Source organism: Ictidomys tridecemlineatus, chromosome X (genome assembly GCF_052094955.1).
Source record: "Ictidomys tridecemlineatus isolate mIctTri1 chromosome X, mIctTri1.hap1, whole genome shotgun sequence".
NCBI lineage: Eukaryota > Metazoa > Chordata > Mammalia > Rodentia > Sciuridae > Ictidomys > Ictidomys tridecemlineatus.
In genome coordinates, this window is record NC_135493.1 from 116,902,265 (window position 1) to 116,921,955 (window position 19,691).

General features: G+C 32.4%; 1 protein-coding gene across 2 annotated transcripts in view; it reads left to right on the plus strand.

The window, feature by feature from the left end:
* Fancb (FA complementation group B) overlaps positions 1–19,691 on the plus strand; it is a 33,449-nt gene that overhangs the window by 4,180 nt on the left and 9,578 nt on the right. For both annotated transcript variants that reach the window (XM_040289087.2, XM_040289102.2), the window contains exons 2-8: positions 2,771–3,788; positions 6,309–6,446; positions 7,152–7,244; positions 11,776–11,904; positions 14,153–14,316; positions 18,766–19,196; positions 19,305–19,542. In XM_040289087.2, the coding sequence (XP_040145021.1) occupies positions 2,841–3,788; positions 6,309–6,446; positions 7,152–7,244; positions 11,776–11,904; positions 14,153–14,316; positions 18,766–19,196; positions 19,305–19,542 (2,141 nt within the window). In that variant the 5' untranslated portion in view covers positions 2,771–2,840. The remainder of the gene's footprint in view (positions 1–2,770; positions 3,789–6,308; positions 6,447–7,151; positions 7,245–11,775; positions 11,905–14,152; positions 14,317–18,765; positions 19,197–19,304; positions 19,543–19,691) is intronic.

A 19,691-nucleotide genomic window follows, 5' to 3' on the forward strand; every position in this document is an offset into this window, starting at 1 on the left:
TTCTAATTGAACTATTAATAGATTTTTATCATGAATAAATAAAACTTAAGCTTTTGGAGTTTGCTTCTCATTCAAGGAAAAAGAATCTTATTTACTTGTAAATGATCTAATTTTCAGTTGTTTCTCAAACAATTGAAATTTCTGGAATACAAAATGGTGCACAAGTGGGAGAAGGATATGAGAGTTATTTATAGTGGACGGGAATCCTTCTTCACAAATCTTTAAGTATGTAACTATTCTTTTGATGTTTGGAAGGTTAAATACTTTATGGGCCAGAGTTAGCCATGATGACTATGATGACAATGATGTTAGCAGTAAACATTTATTTGAGTACAGTAGTTTCCTCTTATACATAACTGATATATTCCAAAATCCCCAGTGAAGGCCTGAAACCATGTGTAGTAGTGAGCTCTCTCTCTCTCTCTCCCTCCCTCCCTCCCCCCTTTCTCTCTCTCTCTCTCTCTCTCTCTCTATATATATATATATATATATATATATATATATATATAATGTTTTTTCCTATATGTCCTGCTGCTTTGTCATATAGTACCCAAGTTAACCTATATTTCCAAATTCTGTGTTCTGATGCCTCCTTTGCATCCCTGCTCTTGAACTTTGGGGCCATTGTTAAGTAAAATAAGGGTTACTTGACTCTAAGCACTTTGATAATTCAGACACCTATTTAAACAGTCAGAAACATAGATATGCTAGACAAAGGAATAATTCACATTCTGTCCTAGATAAGAAGGGGTGGGACAGCATGAATTTCATTATCTTAGTTTAGTTAAAACAGTGCACAATTTAAAACATGAATTGTTTCTAGGATTTTCTGTTTAATATTTTCAGATCACAGTTGACCATGAGTAACGAACTGCAAGACTGATGACAAGGAGTACTACTGTACTTCCTATTTAACAGGCTTTATTTGAAATGCTTTATATTTAATCCTAGTACCTTGTGAGGTAGATTTTAATGTTTTATTTTTTTAATTTTCGGTACTGGGGATTGAACCCAGAGGTGCTTAACCACTGAACCACATCCCCAGCCCTTTTTTGCTTTTTCATTTTAATTTTTTTATTTGTTCTTTTTAGTTATTTTATTTAGAGACAAGGTCTTGCTTAGTTGCTGAGGCTGGCTTTGAACTCATGATCCTCCTGACTCAGCTCCCAGGCTGCTGGGATTATAGGCATGTGCCACTGTGCCCAGCTAGGTAGATATTATTATTATTATACTCCTCTATACAGATGTGGTTGTGAGGAACAAAGAGATTAAGTAAGTTGCCCAAAGTCACACATCTAGCAAAAGGAAGACTCAGATTCTAAGCCTGTTGTGCTTAGCATATGGTAAGCATTCAGTAGTACTTTTAAATACTATCAAAGCAGTGATTCAGTATGTGTAATCACTGAATAAAGAAGACATCTTTTTAAAAAACGTGTGTTCAGTTTAGATGGTTGGTATTCATTTCTTTTGTGTGTGTTTATTTCTTTTTATTTTTATTATATTTTACTAATTCTCTTCAGTTACCTTTCTTATAACCAATTTGTTCAGAAGAAGAAAATGGATGCCAGGACAGTGTGATGGTTAAAAGTGTACACTCAGGAGTCAGAGGGCCTCATTTCCAAGTCTAGAAGGATTGCTGATTAGTATTGTAACTGTGAATCATTGTTGCAACCTTGGGAAGTTTTCTTAACTTCATTAAAATAAGGTGTTCACATTTAAAAGAGGATAATAGGAATATTTATTTTATTTTTGGTACCAGGGATTGAACCCAGGGGCACTAAACCACTGAGCCACATCTCTAGCCCCCCCTTTTTTTCTTTTATTTTGAGACAGAGTGTCTCTCAGTTGCTTAGGGCCTTGCTAAATTGCTGAGGCTGTCTTTCAACTTGTAGTTCTCCTGCCTCAGCCTCTGAGCTGTTGGAATTATAGGTGTACACCACCATGCCCAGCAGAATACTTATCTTAAGAGAATAGTTGTAAGCATTAAATAGTGCCTGTATTGTACCTGGCATATAGTAAGCAAGAATGATTAATAATTGTACTATCCATTATAATAATTGTATTAATCCTCAATTTTTCCCTACTTTGAATAAGAATAATGACTTCCTCAGGTAATAACTTTGTAAAGTAAGATTAATTTGTAAAGTAAGATTAATTTCTTACAGAGATTTTTTTCAGCCTTGCTTTAGCCTCTCTTATTTTTTCTTTCTGGGGTTTTATATTTGTCATATAGCCTGTACAAACTCTTGTCTTCAGGAAGCAGGAGCCCAAGTGCCTGGACTGTGGGGAGTCTAATTTGGGAATCACCTTATTTGGGTAGAGCCCTGAGCTTCATGACAAGTAAACTATTGATTAACTGAATTGTCATTCTATAGGTGCTAAGGTGAAAATAGAAAAGAGTTGGTAAGTTTGAAACAGACAGAGAAGTAGAACCCTTAAGAAATTCCCTGTGCCAGAAAGAATGTCTGAAGTCACTTTTAATAGAGCATATAAAGCTTTAGCTTTAATTATGTGTGTGCTGTTAACACATTCAGGTATTTTTTTATTAGTAATTAACATTCTAGCAAACTTTTTACAGAGTTTATAGAAATACTATTGGGGATTTCTTTTCTGATAAGTGTGACATTGTCATAAAAGTATGTACTATAAAAAGTTAAAAAATGTTTACTTAGTGAAATTTATGGTTGCCTGTGTGATAATTTTCTTGCAGAAATGTGCTTTCTTTTCAACTCTGCCTACTTCATGGCAGTTTTTCTCATTTCTTTTTTAGGATTAAAAGCATCAACTGGAATCAATTTGCATTTGAAAATTGGATCAGCACAAAGACTTGATATTGTGGAATGCCTAGTAAACAAGCAATGTCATCTAAAGAACAAGAGAGGCTCTTGTGTTATAATGGAGAAGTCCTTGTTTTTCAGTTGTCTCAAGGAAATTTTGCAGATAAAGGACCTGCAAAACCATCCACATTACATGTCAAAAGAATGGTGTTTGATAGAGAAACAAGAACATTTGTTCTGAAGTCCACTGGGTTCTTTAGCATGAGAAAAGAATACTCTCATTTAAAAATTCTATGTTGCAACTGTGTGTCAAATTTCAAAACTGGAATTAACCTCCCTTACATTTTGATAAGAAGCAATAAAAATAACATTTTCAAATATTTTCTACTGTGTCTTCACAGTAACAATAGATTTGAAAAGCATTTGACTTTTAAACTATCCCATGAGTTGAAGGACAGCATAAGGGTTCTTAATGGCCCTTTAATTTTATGGCAATATGTCAAAACATTGTACTGTATCTCTTCCCATACTCGCAATGTAATTAGTGTGTCGGTTAACTTTTCCTCTATTGAATGGGCAGGGGAGATTGGAAATCTAGGTATAGTTTTATTGGGACTAACAGAATGTGATTCGTCTGAGGAAGAATGCAACCAAAAGCCCTCAGAATCTGATTTTGCAATTCAGAATACCAAATTTTGTGTATATTCTCTTGAAAATCAAGAAGTGTTAAGTGATACATATATTATCCCTCCTGCTTATAGCAGTGTGGTAACTTGTGTGCATGTCTGCACAACTGAGATTGTCAACAACCAGTTTAGAATGTCTCTGATTGCCCTTACTCAAAAGAATCAGCTGATTTCATTCCAAAATGGGACTCCTGAACGTTTGTGTCAGCTTCCATTTGAAGATCCTTGTGCTGTTCAGCTTCTGGATTCAGGTGAAGGAAACCTCTTTTTCATTGTATCATTTAGGTCCAATGATGCTTGTGCTGTTTGGAAAAAGAACTTTCAGGTACAGTGCTTAATCTCTAATAATTCAATTGGTGGTCTGATACCTTTTAAGCATTTCTGTGATTCATGGAGTTCACCCTGAAGTTTTATTATCTAAATGAATTTTTATAGTTCTGACTTTAAAGTCATAAGTGTCACATTGTTCTTTTTTCTTAATGTTAGCTGAATACCACCTGATAATTTTTTGTATTGCCATTTTGAATTTGGAAATATATAAATACATAACTATATGTAATTCTTTGTCTTTTGATATAACTATTTTTAACTTTTTAAAATATAATCATGTCAGATAACCTAGGTTAAGGGAAATAAAATAATTGTATTTGATTACTACTACTTAGCACTTAAGACAAAAAAGTAAATATGCTAGATTTGTGATTGAACATCCTGAGAGGGAAATTTTTTTCTAACATTGAGTTCTGAAAGGAATTTATTGTTTGTGGTATTATGTAAGAGGTTTTGGATAATAAAGTGAATACCTTATTAAATAATAAGATGATCTCTTTGATAGCAGTTTTGTCCCCGGAAGCAATCTTCCTTTGGGGTGGCTATGGATCCATCTATCCATTCTTTTACTACCTCTTTCCAAGAAGAAATTAAGGCAACTTACAAAGATAGGTAAAATAAAACAAGCATAAATCTGAGTAAATAATGAAAATCAAGGTTAGTGTGCTCCCAGATTAGCTCTTTTTAAAAGCCCCAGGTATGTTTAATCCAGTGATAGGACTTGAAACAGCTGAGTCTCTCTAAGAGAAATTGTCTCTGCAAGTTTTGACAAGAATGTTTGAAGCAGGCGTTTCAAAACTGAGGTCATTGTCAGGTATACCTGAATCAAATATTGATATATTGTCAATAGGAAAAGAGCTGTGTGTCTGATGTGGTAGTGACTAGCCATGTATGATTATTATTCAATGCTTGATATGTGTCTGGTCTGGATTAAAATGTGTTACGAATGTCAAATATATATAAGATTTCAAAGACTTGGTAAAAAATAAAGTAAAATATCTCCATTTTTAAAATTGACTACATTGAATTAAAATAGTATTAGTATGTATTAGGATGTATGTAATAGGATGTATTAGGTTAAATGCAGTTATGTCTCTATCTGAGGGTTCTATATCCATGAGTTTTGCCAACTTTTTTGTATGCTTATTCTCTAAGCAATACAGTATAATCACAATCATATAGTATTTTACATAATATTAGGTATTATTAGTAATGTAGAGGTGAATATATGGGAAAATGTAGGTGGTATATGCAGGTAATCCAGGAACCAGTCTTCCACCAATATTGAGGGGTGACTGTATGTATATTAAAATTAGTTTCACCTTTTCACTGCTCCTAGAAAGTTTAAAATTATGTATGCCATGCATTTGTGGCTCACCCGTATTTGTATTGGATAGCCGTTCTCAAAGTGTAGATTACCCATGTGTGTATTCATGCATGCCAGCTCTCTGATGTTTGCATGCTGAGCACATTCTCATTACTAATGTTTCTTCCTAAAGTTCATTAAGATCCATGATAATCTTGGGAGGGTTCTGGATTTTCAAATAAACGTTCTTCCAGCACAAGTGAAGAAGAATCATAGCTTTAGAAATTATCCCAAGAGGGGTAAGATTAATATTTGATTATATAGATTGAAGACCCTTATTTAACATTGTAGCCCTAATACAAGCCATCCTCCTGTGTCATCTAGATGTGCCTCTGCTCCTAGATTCTGAGTGAGGTTTTTCTGCCTCAGGGAGAAAGGGGAATCTCATCCTCATGGTGTTAATTTTCCAAGGGATCAATGTGGAGGCTTTCAGCTTTATGGACCTTTAAGTAGCTGTCTTCCATTTCAGATTTAGGGGTCTCCTGTTCTAATATAAACTGGCCAAATCATTCCACTAGGTGGGATGCTTCTAGGTGTCCCACTGTTATGGTCATTTACCTTTGAGTTCCCCTGATAATAGCTCTGTCCCCCCTCCCCAGGGTTTAAGCATATAAGTTCATCTTGATGCTCTTTTAAGTTAATCTGCTTTGAGTGTTCTTAAGTGTGTACTAGTAGTGCCAGTTACTGAATATAACTGAATTCTTTGGGTAATTGTTCTTATTCATAGATACATATACACTAAGGCTTATGGGAATGAAGGTTTTCCATAAATTATCCTTGATAGAAAAAGAATCTTCACTAGAGTTTTACTCATGATAGAAGTTAGGATTTACAAAAGATTTACTTACGAGAAGTGTTAGAATTTATAAATAGCTTATAATAGGATATTCATAGAGAAATTAGGAATTTGACAGTCCTTGGACAAACATTAATAAAGCATTAAATCTAGGTACCTTGGTATTTATGACGTTGTTTTAATGCCTTGTGTTTTCTGATCCCTATTTTATTTTAATTTTTAAACTACCATTTTCATTACCCATTTGTAATATTGAGGATAACAAATTACTCCATGAAAGAAAAGGACTTATTTATATCACATCTGATTTTTTTTCCTTCTCTATTCCTCTTTAAATGTGCACTTTCTCTCAGATTGCTGCTAAGTGGGAAAAACTTAACTCAGTACTGATAGATGACTTTGTTGGAACTGGAACTGAACAAGTACTGCTCCTTTTTAAGGACTCCTTGAACTCATTTAAAATAACAAATCTTGACAAAATAAATTATTCAGTAAGTTTTTTTATTGTATGTTATTTTAAGTCCTGTATTAAGAAATTTTGAGTACTTCAGAGCTTTTGACACACCATTTAAATATTTGTTCTTTTATACTTAAACCTTTGAATTTTAAAAATATATAGATTGAATCTTTTAAATATATACATTGAATCTCTCAACAAATATTATACAAACTGACTTTATATAAATTTGGAATATGGTATATCTGATGGTCATTCAAATGACATTAATACTATAACTTTGTTGCTTCTGAAAAATCAATTTTTATAACAATAAACATGATAATACTGTGTTAAGGAGTAAAATAAAGTGAAACTTTTTAAAGAAGTAATAGTTCAAAATATCTTGTAATCTTGAACATAAAAGAAATTATAGCTCTGCAGTTTAAATATGTGGAAAATCTTTCCAAACCTCAATTTTTTTTAGTTGTAAGATGAACATAATTCTTATAATCTCTAGTTAAAGGTTTTTATAATTTTGTAGAGAGCTAATGGACTAATACTTTTAAAGCATGGTTTTAATTTTAAGTAGTAATAGTAATAACCATAGTAATTTTATCTAGTTACAAGGAGATAGGGAAATACAATTTGCTTTTCATAAAATTGAGGGTAATATTTGAGTGGATAAATTTTAATCATATTTTATTAATCTTAAAATTTTCAATTTTATTTCAAATTTTATTTGTTTTATTTTTTTTAGAGTCACCCATTGAATTGTAATGAAGATGATTTATTTGAAGACCAACCAGAACACTGTTATTTGATGATTCCACCATTGGAAAAAAGATTAAAAGTTAGTGTCTTTATTTGCTTTATGCTTTTGAATTTTTTTAAAAAAATTTTATTCTTTTTAGATATATATGACAGCAGAGTATATTCTGACATAATGTAGATACATGGAGTATAACTTATCCTAATTAGGATTCCATTCTTGTGGTTTTATATGATGTGGACTTTCACTGGTCATGTATTCATGTATGAACACAAGAAAGTTATGTCTGATTCATTCTACTGTCTTTCCTAATCCTACCCTACTTCCCTTCATTCTGCTTTTGATTTTTGATGAATGGTATTCTAAATTAAGGAAAGAATACTGAAAAAAAGGTGGTTAAAGTATAAACAGCTTAGCACTTAGGGTAAAATGGTATTTCAAAGGATCTTTACCTTTTTGGCACCTGTGTAAAAGCTATTATAGCATTATTTAAAATATATCATCTAAAAATCACATATCTTTATAGTAAGATTGTGTAGATTTAATAAGCCTCATGAGACAAAATATAAGAGGCTCACTTTTGAAAACATATTCTTTCTGGCCTACAGAATTGATATACCACAGTATCTCCTTTAGAGGGGTTCCAAATATGATAAATCATAACACGTTTCAAACATGAAAAGTGTACCCTCAAGTTTTCCATAAAAAATCTCTTAAAAAATCTTTTTTTTCCCTCAAATGTACTAAAGTAATGTATATCTCCCATAAAATACTGAGCTTTTTGCTAGTAACTACTGAAAAGAAACTAACAAGTACCTATGTAAAATACCAACTTTAACACATTCATGTTTATATTCTTATAGTTTTATTATGATTTGATGCAAATGTATATGGAAATGAGGTTGTAAGTTGAATGTTTTTAATCTGCCTTTTTATTTTTGTATATATTTATGTTTTGTTATATATAAAATAGTCAAGTAAATATATTAAAAAGTTTGAAGAATATAGTGATTAACTCTGTAGTACCCATGTAGATTCAACTATTATTTATTTTTTAATGCTTTGAGATGGTGTTTTGCTCTTTTGCCCAGGTTGTTCTTGAACTTTTGGGCTTAATATTCCTTCTTTAGCCTCTTCAGTAGCTGGGTCTACAGGCATGTGCCACCGTGCTTAGCTCTTTTATTATGCTTTAAAAATCATATTTGCCTCATCTGTGTGTGTGTGTGTGTGTGTGTACACGCACATATTTGTAGAACCCTGTGAAAATTACAAATGTTAAAATACTTTATTCCCAAGTATTTCAGCTAGAATCTCCTAAAAATAAGGGCATTTTCCTGTGTTACCACAATATCATTATCACAATGAGAAAATTAATCTTGCTGGTCGTGGTGGCATATGCCTGTCATCCTAGTCTGAGTCTGAGACAGGAGGATCATGAGTTCAAAGCCAGCCTCAGCAATTTAGCAAGGCTCTAAGCAATTCGGCGAGACCCTGTCTCTATATGAAATACAAAAAAAGGGCTGGGGATGTGGCTTAGTGGATAAGTGCCCTGGTTCAATCCCTGGTACCAAATTAAAAGAAAAAGAAAATTAATCTGAATCCCTCAATCTTATTGATTTAGTCCATATTGAAATGTATTGTTTTGTTAAAAACATGTTTTTTGTATATCCTTTTTCAGTATCCAATCAGAGTTCATATCTATATTTGGTCATCATATCTCTTGTTGTTCTTTTCATGTAGAATAATACCCCTTCCTACCCTCCCCTGTTTTTAAAATGACTCTAATAAGGAGACCAGGCCAGTGGTCCCTCCTTTTGGATTGTCTGTTTCCTTGTAGTGCCATTTAAGTTTTTCTCTATCCCTAGGATTGGCAGACTTTTTTCTGGAAAGAGCTGCATAGTGAGTTTTAGTACTTTGTAGGCCTTTTTAAAATTCTTTCATAGCTTTTTCATTTATTAAAGTGAATTTACTAAATGCTTATTAAACACAGATAAGAATGTGAACAGTAGATAAATAAAACAGGTTAAGAGATGTAGAACCATAAAGGAAGAGATTAATATATTAAAAACTTTTGAAGCCTGAACAAAGTAAAGTAAATAAAAAGTTGTGGGAAAAGATTATAATAAATGACAAAGGGTTATTTTCTTTAGTATAAATGTGGCTTCTTACACAGAATTGTTGCAAATATTAAGTGGTCCTACCTTCTTGGAGGGAAACTTGTTATAGCTATTGAAATGTGAATCACATGTATCTTTTTTATTATCACAGTTTCACTTCTAGAAATACTATTCTAAGGATGAAGATGAATTTTTTTTGGATGTTAGGGATTGAACCAAAGGCTTCATGTATGCTGAGCACACAATTTACCACTCAAGTGCCAAGGTGGTTTCATAAGGATGTTTATGTAGCATTTATAAATAATAAGAGTGTTAAAGGATAAATCCATATCTTTAAGAATTGTGGTGAATGAATCATGATATATCCAAAACATGGAATATTATATAGGTATCAAAAAGAATAAGATATTTTTATATTTATTTAGAAATGAGGCCATAATAGGGTAGTTTATGAAAGCATGTATTTATAAAAGATTTGTTTTATAAAGCAGGTTAAAAAATAACTTGAAATATAGATGAAAAAAATTTGGAGTTTCTTAAAAGCTCTAACAACCTGACACAATATAAGAACAAATTATTAAATCAAATTTTTAAGTCTGGAACCCAGAGAAACAAGCAAAATACTGATGCTTCTTTTGCCCTGGAAGCATATTTGAACCTTCATCAGTGACAGTGATGCCCCAGGCCCTTGGCAAAAACAAATATAAAATCCTCTCTGGAAATACACATTTATCCCAGTCCTCATAGAAATCTCACAATTTTTTTTCAAAGAAAATAAGGCACTCACAGAATAATAGCACATACAAAACAAGGCATCACAATTAATCACTCACAGAAAGTCACCAAATACTGTTTTTTCCCCAATTAAAGAAGCTCAACAGAGGACTTTAGTAGTTAAAGTGGTGAAAGAAATGTAAAGCAAATTAGCGAATCAGCATGTATTAGAAAAATGATCCAGAAAATTTCATAAAGATAAGGAAACTATAAAAGGTTTTAAACAATATAAAGAGAAAGCATGGACATAGGAAGGTGAGGGATAAAGATAGTGTAGTGTCCTTTTTAAGAATACACATTAATAGCAGCTGTCAGTGTGGATAATAAAGTTCTAATGTTGGTAGCCATTTAAGAAGTTAGCAAGTCTTCCTTTCCCCCATCTTACACATGAGGAAACATAGAGAACCAGAAAAGTTAAGTGGCTTGCAGAGCTAGAGCTAGAGTCCATTGTTCTGTTCTTTCTGCCATGAAATTTATTTTAACTAGTCTTGTGATTCACTGTTTAGTCCTGTGGCTGGGGATATACTGAAGACAGAGGAGGCAAGACACCACAGCTAGTTTTCTGAGGGTTCATTTTCAGGCTGCCCACATAGTACTTTCTTCTACTCCATACCCATCCAGCAACTCAGATTTGGCTACATATCTCTGATGAGTACATCTTCTACACAAGCCATGAGTTACTGAGTGAATGAGTGATGGACCATGAAAGATGTGTAACTCACAGAACTAGGTCAACAAGAGAAGTTTAAAATATTAGATAGAAGTTTAAAATATTACAGACACTTTATATACTTTGTACAATGAGGTTAAAATATAGAAATAATTCAGTCTTTACATTCTAACTTACATTCATTGATAAAAATAAAATTGGCTTGCCTGAAAACTTACAGAATCAAGAAGAAGAATGTATTTTGTTTTTTAAATATAAAAAGACATGTTTTATTAAAAGCTAGATTAATACTTAAAGAGCCTCAGATAGCCATCTGAAATGAAACAACTTCTATCAGTTCAATGACATAACCCTTTAAATTTTCAGTAGCAAAATATATTCCATGAATGTTTCATCCTTGGTGCTGAAATCTGTTTATCTGGTATAATAAAAGGAATGTGTTGCTATATGCCCAGTTCAGTGCTAAATTTGTATTTTTTTTCAGTAATTTTCAGTATTTTTTTCCAGGAGAGTTCATCCTAGCACTGAGTTTATTGATGCAAAAATCAACTTATAACATGTCAGGGTTGTTATGTGTCGTCTTTAAAATTTTGTTATATGAACAGAGGGTTTCATACTATCATATTCAGAGTGATCATTTCTACATGATGATGTCTTTGCTTATATGGAGGCTTTGTTTTTGAAGCAGAAATTATTTCAACAAGAAAAAAGTTTTTGATGAGGGTGAGAGGATTAATAGGATTTGATTCTTATCCGTATTGATTCCTAGTTACTTAACTCAATACTGAAATGAATGCTACTAGATTAACATTCTTTCAGTTTGAAACATAAACTCTATATTGCAGTTATATGCTGTATTTTCCTTTGGAAAAAAATACTTTTTTGTAATTAGGCTTTAAATCTATAAATAAAAATTTCTGCTCTGAGAAATAGTCTCTGCTTTTTTATAGAAAAATGAATTGAAAAACACATTTGGAGAAAGTACATCCTGAATTAATGGTATGCCTTTGAAATTATGACTCTGGCAACTATTTTTCTTTCTACTTTACAGGTTGGTTTGGCTTCTGTTCAGGAATTACAGCAGCATCTCTTGCTTAAGGAGAAAATTATTTCGAAATCTTGGAGAGCTTTAATAAATTTGGTTCAAGGGAAAGATGATAGTACATCAAGTGCAGAGGAGGTAAAATTAATCGTGGCCATTTTATCATTTTATGCATCAAAAATCTGCAAGCTGTTGAAGAGTTATTAAAATTGAAATGTTGGAATATATTAGAAAATGCTGTGCACTAGATCAAGAACAAAAATGGCAGGAATTACAATGGTGAACTTTTATGGCATTGAAAAATATTTGATTAAGGAGCCAATATTTTACCTACTTGCATGCAATCCTGTAGGATATTAAATCTTGGTTAATTAAATTAAATTTCAGTTATCAGAAACCTTGAGGAACAAGTTCTGTTAATTTAAAAAAAGATTTAACTATTAACTTTTATTTGTATGATTTAGATAGGAATTACTCATGAGTAAATTACATATTTTCTGAATTTGTAAATAGAATATACTGAGCATTATTTGACCTTATATTAGTGATGACATAATTTTATCATTAGCGTGATGATTGTTCTTTTAGTCAATTGCATTGTTTATTTCGAAGAATATTTATTCCTCTAGTAAATACCCCTTTGCTGTGTTTTCTTAGTACTTCTATGTGCATTTTATAATTTAACTCTTTTTTCTTTGTGGCTGACCATCATATGATCCTCTTCAGGTACCCTGCAGTTACTTATGCTGGTACAGTAATGTTAAGAGTTAGTATAAACTGTTCAGACTTCATAAAAAGTAGTGTTTATGCATATTAATTACATACAGAGAAAGACCAGCATTGCACAATTGCATAGAGAAACTATGTGGCATTTTGTTTTCTCAAGTCCACTGTTGTGCCTTGCCCTGACTTCCTCTATATTGACCATTCTTTATTTTTTTCTTTTTTATTAGTTGTAGATTATTTATTTATTTATATGTGGTTCTGAGGATCAAACCCATTGCCACACATGCTAGGCAAGCACTCTACCACTGAGCCACAACCCCATGCCCTATATTGGCCATTCTGTGTCCCCTGCCTGCATTTTATTCTTAGCAATATGAAGAGTTTGGTCCAAAAACGGATCCTGTTAATGTAAAAAACATAAGGAAAGCACATCATGTATTTCTTTATCACTGTTCTAATTTCCTGGGAGACCTCAGAAAAGTCATTGTTAAAATTGAATCTCCCCATTCCCTTCCCAACTACTGCATTAATTTTGCTAGTATTATACAGAAGAAAGAATGTTTAGAAATGAATTGAAACCACTATGTTCAAGGCCCCATTTTGGGATCTTTACACTGTTAATTTTAAAAACAAGACTGGCAAGTAGTAACAATTTCCTCAGATTTCTGATGAATAGTCTGCCTCAGATCTCACAGCTTCTGGCCAAAGCCAGTAGGAACATGTTAGTGCACTGTTGTGTTGTAAGGGCCCATATCTTTTGCAGTAATTACCACATAGAGACACAGAGTAGGCTGTTAGAGCACGGGCTCTGGAGCCAGTATGCTTCAGTTCAAACCCAGCTCTGCCACTTGCTTGCTGCCTTACCTCTGGCAAGATACTTAACTTCTCTGTGCTTCATTTTCCTTACCTGTAAAATGTAGACAATAATACAACCAAGTTAGGATACTAGAGTTATTGTAAGGGTTAAATAAATTGATACATGATTGGCATTTAGAACAGTGCCTGACATAAACAGTATCTCTACTACCACTATTTCTATTGTTCTTATAAATATACATGTTTGCAGAAATTACTGAGTATGACCTGGACATTAAGAATGAATTTTAACAATCTACAAACAAGTCCAAAGATAAGTTTAATTGATTTTATTAATACAAAAGTCTACAGTTATCAGCTTAGTGAGAGTTGCTGATAAGATATTGGATTGTGGGCGGGTTATGGCTCAGTGGTAAACCGCTTGCCTGGCACGCATGAGGCACTGAGTTCAATCCCCAGCACCACATAAAAAAAAAAAAAAAGACTAAACAAAATAAAGGTATTGTGTCCATCTACAACTAAAAAAAATATATATATTGTTTTTGGTATACCTGAAATCCATATTGTTGGACTGATTCCAGATTCATATCCCTGCTAGTTCTATGTTGGGTAATTCATCTTGTTCCAGTCAGATCATGCTTGTTAATCTGAGAATATAATTAATGTTATGTTTTATACATTTTATTTTAGTAAATTATGTATAACATATAATATGGTATATTATGATTTATTTTAAAATGTTTAAACAATAAGACCTGACCAAAAGCTAATTTACATTATTTTAATTTTGGTGCATTTGATACATTTTTTTGTAATCAGTTATTTAAACATATTTTTGTATAAGGGATATCTTGTTCCTTTTTGTGGTGAAGAAGAAAAGTGTGTTCATACCTCTGATGAAAAGTTACCAGACAATTTTCAAGATCCAGAACAGCTAGTAGAGAAGTTGTGGTACCGTGTCATGGATGATAGCTTAATCGTTGGAGTGAAAACATCATCTTTGAAGCTGTGAGTAAATTCTGATGTGATAATGCTATGCTAATGCTCTAGGTCAGCACTGTCCATATTAAAAAGTGTAAATAAAAGTAGATGAGATTAATTTTATTGATGTTTTTATTTAACTTACTATATTCTAAATATTATCATTGTAACATGTAATCAGTATCAAAATTATTAATGATATTTTAGGTTTATTTTTTCATACCAAGTTTTTATATCACATTTGGTTCAGACTAGCCCCATTCCTAATGCTCAGTACCATATATCTCTTGGCCAACATAGCTGTAGAAGTATCTCTTTTATACAAATGCATTGAAGTTAATAATATGAAGAAAGTGCATTTACAAAATCAAGATGTTGTAGTCTCAGGGTAGACTTATGGGATTATTCAGATTAAACAACATATAGAACTTTTTATCCAAACATTTGGAAATATTTCGAACATTTAGAGACTATTGACTAACATGGATTGGTGAAAATTTAATTAAGTAACAAAAGTGTCTGATAATAGAGGACTTTTCTCTTTTGAGATCATGTATAGGGAAGTAATGTCTATGTTATCTGCAGATTAGGAAAGAGCTTTTTAGACAAAATAGACTAAATATAGTATCATAGTGCTGCATTTAACCCCAAAATACACAAGCAGAGAGAGACCAGGTAGTTCCTTGTAGTATATGGCAGTATATTTGTGCAGCTCAACACAGTAGGAAATTTAGATTACTTACCCAGTAGATTTGAAATATGGATTTGTTCTTGTTTCTGTGAATTTCTAAGGAGTTTTGGACTGGTTGATTATATAGATTTTTTTTGTCTCTTCTTTAAGTTGGTGAGTTGTACTAACAATTTTCTATTGATGTCATGTTACTGAGATAAACCGGAATTTATCATTTGGTACATCCATAGATTGGGCTTGTTAATGTTTAGCCAAGAATATTTGCATTTCTGTTCATAAGTGAATTTGGCTTAAATTTTCCAAAACAATACTTGTTTGGTTTTAGTATCAAGGGTCTGGCTGTGTTGTCCAGGCTGGCCTGGAACTCCTGGACTCAAGTGATCCTCCCATCTTACCCTCATAAGTAGCTATGACTACGGGAATACACTAGCATGCCCAGCTTATACTATGTTATATTTATTCATTTATTTTTGTGTGTGATAGGGTTTCACTCTGTTGCCCATAATGGTCTCATGGATTCATGAACTCAAGTGATCATCCGTCCTCAGCCTTCTGAGTAGCTGGGACTACACCATGCCTGGATTTATACTAGTTTGTAAATTAGTTAAGGATTATTTCCTTTTTTTCTGTTTTTCTAATTTGTGTAAGTTCAGAATTATTTGTGCTTTGATATTTGCTTTACTGACCTTGAAAGCAGTGGAAACCTGGCCATTTTTTTCATGAGATATTTTTAAACTACCGATTCAGTTTCTTTAAGACTTATGGGATTATTCAGATTTTATTTATTCTTAAATGCATTTTGCTTATATTTTCCTAGCAATTTCTCCATTTCACCTGTCATCACGCTTATTAGTTTGTTTCCAAGAGATTCAGATATTTATCAACCATATTATCAGTCTTTTGTTTTCATTCCAAACCTTGTGTCTTGCTTTTTTTTCTTGATTACTTTTATTAGAAATTCATTCATTTTATTAGTCTCTTCAAATTTTTTATGTCAGTCTTCAATTGTATGTTTCCTGTTTTATTAATTTCTAATCTTTTATTATTTTCTTCTACTTTCTTTGGGCTTATTCTATTATTAACAATTTCACTGTGATATGATTAGATATAGATATTGATTCGTTCTTCTTTAGGTCTTAGAATTTCCTGGCTCTAAGAAATGATTTTTAATTTTTTGGCAACTCAAGATATTCTTAGTTATTATCTTTTCAAATATCGATGCCTCCCAGTTTCTTCTTTTTTTCTCTCATGGGATTCTACTTATTTCAGGAAGTCTTGTTAGGCCTGCTGATTCTATGTTCCATATCTTTTAACTTCTTTTTCATATTTTCTATTCATTTCTCAGTATAAATCCTAAGTAGTATATTCTATTCACTAATTTTATCTTCAGTTATCTTTATTCAGCTATTTAATCTAGTCAATGAATTTCTAATTTTTATTATGATTTGTACTTAAGTTGTATTTGCTCTTTTCAGATCTGCCTTGTCATTTTTTATTGTCTCTTGTATTTTCCACTTACCTTTTATTTCCTTAATATGATAAACAGAATTACTTTTAAAATGTTTTTATATATAGAAAATTCCAAACATACTAAAAGAACAATATGATGAACCTCATCTGCCCATCATTGAGCTCCAGTAATTCTCAACTCATTGCTAATCTTGTTTCATCTATATCTCTATTTACTTCTTACCCCTATGCCCAGATTATTTTGAAGCAATCAAAGGCATCATTTTATTTCACCTGTAACTCTTCCAGTGTGTGTATCTAAAAAATAAGACTTCGAATATGAATGTAATCACCTCCTTAAAAATAACCAGTAATTTCCTCAGTAAACACTAAAATTTCTCACTTGTTTTCTATCAAAATATTTTTTCAAATCCGAGTAATATTTGTAAATTGAAGTTGACTGATTGATATCTCCAAGTCCCTCATAATGTATATGTGCCCTTTCCATGTTTTTTTTGGTATGTGTTTCTTTTATGTATTTGGAAGGAACCAAGCAGTAGACCTGTGAAGTTCTATAGACAAGATTTTTCTGATTTCATCCTGTTATTGCTTCACATGTTTCTCTGTCTCCTGTATTTCCTCTAAAGTAGTAGTTAAAACATATTTCTCTGTCTCCTGTATTTCCTCTAGAGTAGTAGTTAAATCTAGAGCCTGGATCAGATTAATGCTTGAATTTCATTGAGAAAATACTTAATAGATAATGTTGCTCTGTTGCTTCAGACATCATATAAAGTCTGATCTTTTCATTTTTGTGATATTAGCTATTGGTGATCATTATTATATTAGAATTTGCAGTATGATGATTTTTTTGATCCCATTATTCCTTTTTTACTAGCTGGAATACTTCTATAGAAACACTACTCATCAGTTATTTACCTATATATAGTTTGTAATTTAGAAACCAGAGTTTGGACATAAAAGGTGCTCATTTGCTCTTGAGTGCATTGCTGTTTCTAGACCTTTTTAGTGGGCAGAGGGAGGAGATTTTTTTGTTGTCATTTGTTGGTTATGATTTTTTTTTTTTAGTGTTTCCAATTTAGACTAAGAATTTCATGATCTTTACTTATCACCACCAGTCTTGCATTGGTATCTCTTTTCTCCATTGCTGAAAATCCCAGTTCTCAGTTGTACCAACATAATTACTTGTTTTATTCCACAATCAGTAGGACAGTATTCATAGAATAACGATACCAACAATATGATTGTTACAATTTTTTAACATATAACCCACTAGATACACAGTGAAATTCTTGTGTGTTAAAATCCTCTAATTGGTCATATTATCATTCTTACCTGTTTTATTTGGTAATGTTGACAATGTTGAGTATATTAAAATAAGCCTATATCATAACTTGTTAAGTTGTTAGAAGTGTAAATCTGAGAAGAATTGCTGAGAAACCAGCCATATTCTTTATTAAAAGCAGATATTATTCAAGTAATTCATGGGAATAAAAATCCAATTTTTTAGATGTATTTGAAATCTAGATTATTACCAAAATAAACTCTTAAAAATGAGTAGTTTTGGGGCTGGGGATGTGGCTCAAGTGGTAGCGCGCTCGCCTGGCATGCATGCGGCCCGGGTTCGATCCTCAGCACCATATACAAACAAAGATGTTGTGTCCGCCGAAAAGTAAAAAATAAATATTAAAAAAATTCTCTCTCTCTCTCTCTCTCTCTCTCTCTCAAGAAAAATGAGTAGTCTTTTTCTTTTTTGAAAAGGTTGAGGGGAAAACACTACGTCAAAAATTAAATCCAGCACTATCGTAATTAAAGTTAATTTTTAACTTTACCTTTAAAAGTTATTTTCCAACTGTTGGGTGTTATATCACACACTTGTAATCCTAATGACTTTCGAAGATAAGGTAGGAGGATCACATATTTGAGGCCAGCCTGGGCAACTTAGGGAGACTCTGTCTCAAAATCAAAAGTAAAAAGTGCTAAGAATGTGGCTCATTGGTAAAGCACCATTGGGTTCAGTCCTCAGTACCACAAAAAAAGTAAGAAGGAAAAACAATTTTCCTTAAATCTACCATATTTCCAGTGGTTTTGCTGGCCTATTTTAAGAGAAGTGCTATGTTTACAGGGCCTTTAAAAATCTGCTTGACTTTTACTGTTAACTCTGATATATTTTATCTTTGAAATGATGTTTCCTAGGAAAGAAGAGATTAAAAACTTTTGTCATTTGTATGGTGTCTAATCTTTTATTTGATTTTTAAAAATGGGGTGATAGAATTTTAAAAATGTGTTGGTTAATCAAACTTTGTATTTTTTTACAGGTCCCTGAATGAGGTGACTTTATCGCTGATAATGGAGCAAGCCTGTAACTCCAGCTTTCGGCTTATTAAATGTGAAAATAGAGTGATTAAGTTGAGCACAGATTCTTTCCGAGCACCACACTTGATGCCACAAGATGAAATAGGATCAGAAGCTAAAAGGATCAAGTTGACCTCTGATAGTAAGGAAGAAGAAAGGTCTGCTTGTGAACAACCATCTATGAAAACATATGTACAGATATTTACTGCTATAACATCTCTTTCACCACTTTTAGCATTCAATAAATTTTGTTGCATTGTGCTGCTACACATTAGGGAGAGAGAAAATGGTAGCTGTCCTAAAGATCATTATATTCCATGTGGCAGACTTTTTTTAAGTATAGAAGATCTTTCAAGTGGGAAATACTTAATGTTTCCAAAGAAGAAACCCATAGGTTTGTTGGCACTTTTTAATCAAATACTTAATTGAATCAGAAAATTTTAAGAACTGTTTATTTGATAATGGACAGTTTAATGATAGAAATTGTGACTTTTTCTTGTAGAGGACATGGAAGACCTTTTTGCACTTCTCACAACTTTGCACAAATCTTGTATTCAAGTCATTTCACCTGCCTATTCCCTGAATTCAATGAAGATGTGGCTCTTAGATTGCATGAAATGTGAAGTAATCAAAGAATTTCCAGAAATGTGCTTTTGTAAAAGGCCAAGAAGTTTGTATGGGACAGTCTTCAGTTGGAAACAAAGAACCCCATTTGAAGGCACTTTAACAGTCTATTCCAGGTAATGCACATTAAATTGGGATGTTAGTGCGTGTGTGAGTGTGGTGACCCTATGGTTCAATAGCTATCCCCTTGTAGAGTTCTGTGCTATTGTGGGACATGTCAAGGGCATGCCCTGGTATAGAATGAATGGATCGGTATACCCTCATT